General features: G+C 35.6%; 1 protein-coding gene across 1 annotated transcript; it reads right to left on the bottom strand.

Moving 5' to 3' along the window:
- Positions 1-1,758: 1,758 nt before the first annotated feature.
- On the bottom strand, positions 1,759-8,754 carry LOC101746234 (carboxypeptidase B). The gene is made up of 7 exons (XM_038020339.2): positions 8,343-8,754; positions 6,686-7,085; positions 5,852-5,939; positions 4,348-4,547; positions 3,635-3,710; positions 2,658-2,712; positions 1,759-2,019 (listed from the first exon to the last, which is right to left on the bottom strand). The coding sequence occupies exons 1-7, from the start codon at positions 8,636-8,638 to the stop codon at positions 1,779-1,781; spliced, it is 1,356 nt and encodes a 451-aa protein (XP_037876267.1). The 5' UTR covers positions 8,639-8,754; the 3' UTR covers positions 1,759-1,778.
- Between the last annotated feature and the right edge of the window lie 1,584 nt (positions 8,755-10,338).

Raw genomic sequence — 10,338 nt, 5'->3', positions numbered from 1 at the left:
CGCAAAAACCTCCTTGCGACTTTTTTAAACACCTCTCCTTGTCCCACCATCCGAAATGCCGTAAAACCACATTGTTTGGTATGAGTACAGAAGGTTCCTTAGCTAATATAGTACCAAAGACGTTGCAAAACACAATTTTACAAACTGTGCTATTTCGCAAAATAATAATCGCGAGACGATACCGTAAAGATAGCATTGATGAGATACCTATGCGACATGATACTAAACTTAGTTCAACAATCTAATACACTACGAGGTTTATCAAAAATCCTGATTTTAGGGATTATTTGAAGTCTTTGGTCCACTGTATTTAAAATCGCCTGCTTAAGTCGTCGTGGCCCAAAGAATAAGATGTCCGGTGCGAGCGGTGTTGAGCGATGCACCGGTTTGCGAATTCCAGGTGGGTACCAATTTTTCTAACGAAATACGTACTCAACAAATGTTTACAATTGACTTCCACGCTGAAGGAATAACATCGTGTAATAAAAATCAAACCCGCAAAATTATAATTTGCGTGATTACTGGTGGTAGGACTTCTTGTGAGTCCTCGCAGGTGGGTAGGTACCACCACCCTGTCTATGCCGTAAAGCAGTAATTCGTTTCGGTTTGAAGGGAGTGGCAGCCATTGTAACTATACTTGAGACCTTAGAGCTTATAACTCAAGGTGGGTGGCGCGTTTACGTTGTAGATGTCTAAGGGCTCCAGTAATCACTTAACACCAGGTGGGCTGTGAGCTCGTCCATACATCGAAGCGATAAAAAGAAATGAGTGCTCTGAAGAGTTACTAAAGGTTCAGTCATGTTCCTTTATCATTGTATCACTTGCCACTGGAGCAGATTTCGTTTTTATTATCTAGAATCACTGAGTTCGTTTACAGTTTTTACATTTCTAGAGATTATTTCTGTTGCATTCAACTGAGCTCTGGAAGGAAGCTTCCTCCATGCTCATCTTGAACATACTAATATGACATTTTTCTTCAAACAAAGCTTTAAGTTCTTCTCAATAGGTAGGTAGATGACGACGATCTGAACATTATCAATATTTATACCTTATTGTCCATAAGCAACTGCCATCACTATTCTGAACTATTCATTGTAAAAAGAAAAACCAACCATCCAAGAAGTGATACCGAAATTATCCTAATGAAATTTGACAATAACCTTGCCAAGCCTCATAAAACACAAGATATGCCAAGGTGCAGCTATTGTGCAGGCAGTAAGTTCAAGTGGCGGTCATTTGGCATCTGGCGTGCAACCAAGTTGCGGTATCTTGGGGACTCTAATGGGCGGCTTAAGGAGCCACTTGCTTATAATTCTTGTTGCTCATGCCAAGTGTATAGTTTAGATAATGGCCTTTCGTAATCAGGCTCTCAAACACCTATAGATAAGATACTTTCACAATTCACTTTACTAACGACTCATAAGTACATAAAAAGAACTACAGCTTAGCGTTCTACATACAACAGCCAACAATAGAGACAAGCTATCATAGATTTTTATGGATATGGAAGCTCGAGACGGACTGACACATACAAGACAAACACCAGTCCAATAAGAACAAGTTCACTAACTCCACTATTCTTGTTTTTTATGTATTTATGTATATCATCTTGTGATATAAATTTATTTCATTTTCTCCGCAGCCCTTACAATTTACCTTCAATAATTATTACTGGTATATTCGGCTTTTTGTTTCTTAGTTCCTGTTTCTACTATAGAGGAAATAGACCATAAATTATTAAAATCAAAAACAAACGAGAATATTCCAAAGCATCATAATCAAAAGACTGCAAGAAATTGAATGATACAATTAATTATGAAAGCCAGACACGGTAGCAAAATTAGATTTTCTGCTGCTCTTGATGCCGGGCTAAACAAATTAGACCTGACGCGCTTCGGTTTGGCTGTCATGAGTTCAACTAATCCGCTGAGGGCTTCTTCACAGGTAGGCTGAATTTGATCAGGGGGTAGCGCGTGGCCGTATGTTCCGTTATCTCGTAGAAAAAATGTGTAGACGTACCTTTAAAAGTTATATCGCAAGTTGTAAGAGCAAATTAAGGTCCAACATTCGTTCACCCGCTTCCCCAAAGGAAGCAAGATGAGACAATCTCGGATTTTTCATCTACAAGCAATGCCATATACATATGTATTAATATATATATTTTATTACTTAGCTGGCTGGACGAGCTCACAGCCCACCTAGTGTTAAGTGGTTACTGGGGCTCATAGACATTTACAACGTAAATGCGCCACCCAACTTGAGACATAAGGTCTAAGGTCTCAGTATAATTACAACGGCTGCTCCACCCTTCAAACCAAAACGCATTACTGCTTCACGGCGGAAATAGGCAGGGTGGTGGCACCTACCCGTGCGGACTCCCAAGAGGGTCCTACCACCAGTGATATGTATCAAATAGCTATTTCATGGTACTAGATTGTAATAAGCACAACAAAATATTAAATAAATTGACGTAGGCGATGTCGCGTATTGGATATGCGAAATCAATATGGTACGCAATTTGTTCCAGCTGATTACGTAAGAAAAAACGACGCCTCAGTATCTAAAGTTTCAAAGGAATCAATAAGCTTTATTCCCAAGAATAATCCTCTTAGTGAAGATGAAATATAAGAGAAGCGAAATATGTTTAATGTACTCACTTTACTTTGTGATTTTTCTTTACCCAAGCAGCGCTGTTGCCTGCTATACGTGTTCCTAAACATAAAGAAATGTTTTATGAGAAAAATAAAGTCGTTTTCCAATGATTTCGTGACATGTTAATGATAATGTATAATGTTATATTATATAGATGATTAGAAGTATCCAAATCTCGCTTTTTTTATTGCTTTTACTGCGTCTTAAGTTGTTACTGGAGCCCATAGACATCTACAACGTAAATGCGCCACCCAGCTTGAGGTATAGGTTCTAAAGTTTTAAGTATAGTTACAACGGCTGCCCCACCCTTTATACCGAAACGCATTACTGCTTCACAGCAGAAATAGGCGGGGTGGTGGTACCTACCCGTCAGGACTTACAAGAGGTCCTACCACCAGTAGGTTTTGGTAGGGTTTGGTCTCGTTTAACAAAATATTAATTCTCTAAAATGACTTTAAAAACGATAGTTAAGTACATAATTACATAGTCTTTTCGCTACCTTAGGAACACGAACTCACCTGCCGCTCAGCGGTTAAGGTAATCTGGGAATAGCATAACGCTACCTGATTTGAAACTGTAATTGTGAATTTTTCAAATAAGGTTGAATTCACAATTACGAGTTAAATATTACAAAGAATTTTGTAATTTCAACTAGAATGCATTCCCTCGCAGAATACTCACTAATATCTAACTGTCTAATTCTTCAATTATAAACTCTCTTGATTCTAAAACAGTAGCGGTACCAGCGGTACCAACTATAGCCTTGAATATTCTGTAGCGAAGCATCCTATATAATCTAGCTGTTGAATCATTTGGAGTTCCTCTTCTTTCAAGGTATACGGCTACATATATACAACTTATGGGTTCCGGTAACCAAATGGCACCACATGGAATAAGTGCTTGTGCAATAGTACACATGTAGAACGAATAGGCTAATCATGGACGATTGAAAACAATTAAATTTTTATATAAATATACTCACCGTAACCAGTGCTGATGCTGTATTTCACTCCGCTTGTTCTAAACATTTTTATGATGGCTTGTTTTCCCAAATTGTCCTGTTCCAAAATAGTTATTAGGGCTAGGTCTTTAATAGTATTTTTTACTTGTTTGGACGGGCTGGTCTATTCATTGGCTTACCTGAAGTCCCTCGAGCTCATTGCCAATGAAGTGAATATTGTTTTAGAACAGAAAGTGGGTGTCGGTTTCATAGGAATATACTACCCTGCTCATCTAATTGGATTGCATCGTTACTTCAGGAGAGAAAAGGACAGAATGAAAATATTCGTTCGTGGAAGGTCAGAATACACCCTACCACCAACAATTACCCATTGGCGATCAAAGTCAATCGGCGGTCAATCGGTGTCATACTCAAAACAGCTGATGCCTATGGTGATGCTGATGTCTCTAATTCACCTTTTGCTACACCCACGGGAAGACATCGGGTGGATAATCGCTATGCCACACCACTACCAATAGGCTAGATAATCGCAAAATATATTAAATAAGTCAAGATACGACTATTACGGATGATTATACTATCTACTCCAAAATTTGTATTAATTATGTTAGATCCCATTAATTGAACACTATATGTTTTTTTATAATTTCAATTTACAGTCATGTTTCGATTATTTCAGTTCCAACTTGAATTACTGCAAGACCAATAAATGCCTCAATTGAACAACGACTTACCAATTCATCGTGCTCCATATTGTTTTTGCTCTCCGAGTACGGTATTACGATTTTTTGACCGTATGCATGAAACGAAAAATAATATTTGAGGCCTTCGCTCTCCTTCGTAACAAAGTCCCTGATGACTCTTGATTCTGGTTCCGAAAACGGAACCGGTCCACCGTAGCTGTCGTCTTTTGAATTGGGAATTATGTTATGCTCTGACGGCCAAACAATATACGGATATTAATTAAATATATATATATTTATACATTAGTTGGGTAGTTGTTAGTTTAGTTGGGTAGCTTAGTTGTTAATTGCATACCGGTAGGGCGTCTTGTGAACTTGCATGTGAAGGTACTATCACTCCGCCTATTTCTACCGTGAAGCAGTAATGCGTTCCGCTTTGATATATGAAGCAGCCTTGAGATTTGGACCTATACTGTTAAGCCACCTAACTAGTTTGAAGATTTTATTACAAAGAAAATGCCTAATCAATTTCCACAATAAGTTAAGTTTAAGTAATGGTCAAGCTATACTTGAATAAGACACTAAAAATAGCTTCTGGCGGAAATGGACTATGATACCGTAACTCTTCATATTTTTCTCACACATTAACAAAAACTAAATAAATAATTTATAGCGTGAATTAAGTTCTACCATTATGATGACGCCTTGGTTGAATTAAATATTCTAATCAATTTTTGCATTTTTTCGGTCAAACATCGTTACAATGACTTTTAATTTCACCTTAGAATACTTAAAATGTTCTGAATCGTATTATCATAATAATGATAATCAGGCTGGCTTTTAATCAGAAAATACAAGTAAGTGACTTTTTTAATCCTAGACGTACTACCACTCCTTATCTAAAATTCTCCCTTGACTGCAATATTTGTATCTGTTTTCTTATCAACGAGGTACATGTTGCCAGTATCTATAGGTCGGTACAACCACCCTGTCATGTAGACGTGGTTGAATCTAGAATCCCTTGTTGTATTGTTTATCACCAAATAACGAATTTGAAGTCGTCGTGGCCTAACGGATAAGACGTCCGGTGCATTCGTGTTGAGCGATGCACCGGTGTTCGAATCTCAGGCGGGTACCAATTTTTCTAATGAAATGCGTACTTAACAATTGTTCATGATTGACTTCCACGGTGAAGGAATAACATCGTGTAATAAAAATGAAACCCGCAAAGTTATAATTTGCGTAATTACTGGTGGTAGGACCTCTTGTGAGTCCGCGCGGGTGGGTACCACCACCTTGCCTATTTCTGTCGTGAAGCATTGATGCGTTTCGGTTTGAAGGGTGGGGCAGTCGTTGTAACTAAACTCGAGACCTTAAAACTTATATCTCAAGGTGGGTGGCGCATTTGCGTTGTGGATGTCCATGGGCTCCAGTAACCACTTAACACCAGGTGGGCTTTGAGCTCGTCTACCTAACTAAGCAATAAAATAATAATAATATGCAGTACTCATCAGCAAGGGAAAGAAAATAGGTATTTAAAAAAACCCAAACTCACTTCCAAACTTATAATCGAAATTTCTATTCAAATCAACACCGAAATATCCATGGCCCACGTTCCTTCTATTCCTCATCCACAAACGGTCCTGTAATTCAATAAAACCTCTTAAATAACTTCCGTTCAATTATTATCTTCGAAAGTAGCTTAGGTTTCATTAACTAGAAGATTTAATGCTTTGATGAGCAACGCCTATACTAAGGATTCCCCTTGTGATAAGTAATTACAAACACAACGTCAGGTTGGCATTTGTTCATCTAAGTCTACTTCAAACTTCTTTATATACTAGAGGTCCCGCAGTAGTCGAAATTCGACTAAAATTAATTGGAATTGTAAGTTTGTGCACTATTATGATTGTATTTGATACTGGTATAATCACAAATTTCACCAAGGCTCTACTATAATTTTTTTTTAATAAAGACAAACAATATTTAATCTATTCTCAATTTGACAACAGACGTCCAGAACAAAAGTTTGATAAAGTCAAATACATGGTGTGTAGTGTGTGTAATGTTTTCTTTATTGATTTAATGTATCTTTTATGCATTATTTAAAAAAAATATTAGCATTGTGCACTTCTTCTCTACATTCTCTTTAAGTGTGGAAAATTTCATACTCCTCCGTCCGCGCAATTTTCGTAAAAAGGGATACAAAGTTTTTGCTTCACGTATTAATATATAGATAATCTATCTCAATTTTCTAGGGTGAAACGCAAAATTTCAAGATATTTAGTGAGCGTGTCAAAATTAACCCAAGATTTAATTTGAATTAAGAAATACGTAAAACCCCCATCAAAATATAACTACGTACTAGTCAATGCAAATAAAATCTTACTTCATTATGGCTAAATTCGTATCCATCAGGATTGCAGACAGGTAACAGATACCAGTGATAGTTCTTAGACAATTCAAACAATCGTTCGTTCGCAGTGCGATTGGACATTATCAGATTATAAGCCAAATATAACAGGAATTCTGTAGATATCCATTCATTTCCGTGCATACCGCCTTCGACAATAACTTTAGATTTTGCCCCCGATCGGTTAATGCCAATCACGAATATATCTCGATCTTCCGCCGACTTTCCAATAGACATAAGTCCTGTTACGGAAGGATTTTTCAGAGCTAAATCTGCTAGCCATTGATAGATGTCCACTAAATTGTGGTAATTAGTCCAGCTATAAGATTCTACACGTAATCGAAGGTAATTTTTTACTATTTGACTGTCGAATGCTCTGAAAATGAGATTATTTTTATAAATTAGCTGGTAGGCTATAATAAGTTTGTGCTTGGAATAGTTGTTAAAGGTATCGAAAATGACGACAATATTAAGGTCCTGGCAATTTATAGAAACAATTTATGTAAAGAAATGTGTGGTATTTCGTTTTTACTTCAAATCTCTATATATAAAAATGAATTGCTGTTCGTTAGTCTAGCTAAAACTCGAGAACGGCTGTACCGATTTGGCTAATTTTGATCTTGAATGATTTGTGGAAGTCCAGAGAAGGTTTAAAAGGTTTAAAATAAATATGAAAATTCTCGGAATTAAATAAAAATAACAATTTTGTTTTTCCTATGATATCCCCCCATCGGACGGATCCCTTTCGTTTGTTTTAACTTTATTTTATACAAAAGTTTAGGTCTTTTATTTATCGATTGAGGCACTACGAAGTCTGCCGGGTCGGCTAGTTAAAACTAAATATTTTACTATGAATGTACCGTTGGAGTGTAGTTACCAAGTTGCTTGGTTACTTACACAAGTTTTACGTTTAGTTTTATAAGGCATTAATCAATGGATCAGACTATCTTCTGCAGAGCAAAACTGTGTACCTCTTAGCTGTTTAAAATTCGTACCACAATTTCACTGTCTGGAAAATTAGCTTACGGAAAGAATTCATGTCAACACTCAATTATTGGCACAGTTTGGATATCGAATTAAATAAGAAAATAACAGGTTATTAAAAATAAACGGTTAAAAAAAAGCTACAAGGTTAAAGATCAGTTTTAAATATAATTATAATATGTCAATTTGTAACAAGACTCGATTTATACATTTCACCGCAGCTACCGCAGCGTGTGCAACTATATATTTATTTAAATTATCATTATAAAAAGCCGTGTCGAATTAAGCTACAAAACTTTTCTATAAAGTTAGTAATATTTTCTTTTAAATTAAAAACACAAATAAGAAAATAAAAAAATAAATTGCTGTTCGTTAGTGTCGCTAAAACTCGAGAACGGCTGGACCGCTTTGGCTAATTTTGGTTTCGAATTATTTGTGGAAGTCCAGAGAAGGTTTAAAAGCTGTAAAATATGAAAATGCTCGAAATTAAATAAAAATAACAATTTTGTTTTTCCTTTGATGTGTCCCCCGTCGGACGGATTACTTTTGTTTAGGTCTTTTATTTATCGATTGAGGTACTACGAAGTCTGCCAGGTCAGCTAGTAAGGAAATAAAAACTACGATACTATTACGAAATAATGAAAATTACCTTTGAATATTTTCTGATAGCACGTCTAGGTCCAAATTAAAATGTTGAGCTCTCTCCAATAGCAGCTCCTTGTCTGAAGGGTTAACAATAAAGTGGACGTCTTCGAACAACTTGTTTGGCTTCTTCCAAAACACAACATCGATATATTTTTTGCGGTCCAGGTTCTGAAAGAATATCAAGTGATCTGGTTCGACGGGAGTCGCTTTATAGAGTATGAAGTTATCATATCTTTTGCTTCGGGTTATTATAATATTGGCACAAAATAAAACTATTGCCATTAGACATTTAATATGCATTGCTTTTTCATTTAGTATTGTCTCATTAAAATAAATTTTTAAATATTTTCCTCGCAGCTTATCAACCTTCCAGCGTAAGTCTATGAATTTACTGTCAAACTTGACGATTTTCAAATAAAACATAAAAAGTTTTGCTATTACTTTTCAGCTTTCTGCTTACTTTATCTGATATTTTCTTTTCATGAATAAAATCAAATTTCAATACTCATTTCAAAACTTGAATAAATTTTATATACTAGGACAAAAAAAAGTTTTTTTTGTAATTCTCAATAGTTAAGCGTTCATTGAGCTATGGTTTTGGGAGTATATTTTTTGTTTATTTTGATGATATTTTGAATATGTCAAATTATTGTTCCGTCAATAGTAACTTCCCCATTATTCCTTCTGACTCGTCACGTTCAAACCTTTCGTGGTCCACAGCGTCCATTCTTTAGATTGGTCTCAAATCAATAGCACTAAACACAAAATTTCATCGTAATTCAAATATGAAATGATAGGATTTGTATTTTTCATTTCGACCAGATGTTCCTGCATTAAAGATTATTATAGTTCCGTCTTTGACTGCAACCGGAATCCGATTCCCTTGACTATTCGAACAAGGAATTTAATATTTCAAGAAGTCAAATCCAAATGTACGAACAAAAGCCAGTGTTCCCATATTACGATGTACGTTCATGTTAAGTCGCCCCGCAAATTTATGGGGTGGCCATAAATCGTGACCTCTATTAGCTCAGTGACCAAGCTGTCCTTTAGAACTGCGGTTACTCATGTCCAATTGAGATTAAAATGTATTCGCGTTGAAAACATCGATCATGCGGATTTAATTTTTAATAGTGAATTTTATAGCAACTAGGCCACATGGATTTTAGTTTATTTGGATATTAGTCTATTCATCAGTCTCTTGTCTTAGAATCTTATCCAGATGCGCAACATTCGCTTTGTTGAATTTTGAATTTTATTGACGATCTAATTGTTTTTGAATGCATCTTAGTATTATCCATATCTACCTTAAGCTAACTAACTTAAGCTGTTATCTGTTTTTCAAAATAATCTATTATCCAAGAAACTAAAACTTTAACGCTTTCCATTAGTGGAAATCCACTCTAACCACAACTTAAGTTTTATTTACCTAATTTTTTCAAAATCTACCTGACCTCTGAGTATCAAGGCGTGCTTCCTGGCTGCAAAAATTTATAGCAAGTCATAAATTCTTCTACCCTTTTCTGCTACATTAACTAAGGTGAAATATCTAATAACACGTATTAATTTTGGAAAACTATCTTTTTTATCCTGTTTTGTTTTGTGAAGTATCGTTTCCATAATGATTCCAGTCCCTAGCGGAAGTTTTTTCAGAGGCGGAAGATTCTCTTATTAGCAAACATGAAGTAGAGAATTTTGTACTTTTCACAGTCACAGTTAATCGCTGGTATCTAAAAACACCTAAAAATCTCCAGTATAAGACAACTGTAGACTTCTTCACAATTTGCCTTCTTATTTTGAACGAGGCCATTTTTCAAGTACAATGAAATATGAGTCCAAATCAAATTGAACTGTTCTGAAATTTGACATTTAATTTTAGTTTACAAGTTAACGATTCAAATATCATATCTTACCTATCTATATAACATTATCATGAAAAAAACCTCTTCTAATTCTTCTACATTTTCTCTTTCATTAATTTTTAATCCCGTCTGCATTTT

Source organism: Bombyx mori, chromosome 25 (assembly GCF_030269925.1).
Source record: "Bombyx mori chromosome 25, ASM3026992v2".
In the NCBI taxonomy this organism is placed as follows: Eukaryota; Metazoa; Arthropoda; class Insecta; order Lepidoptera; family Bombycidae; genus Bombyx; species Bombyx mori.
The sequence above is the reverse complement of the archived record's forward strand: the minus strand, read 5'-3'. Positions and strand labels throughout refer to the sequence as shown.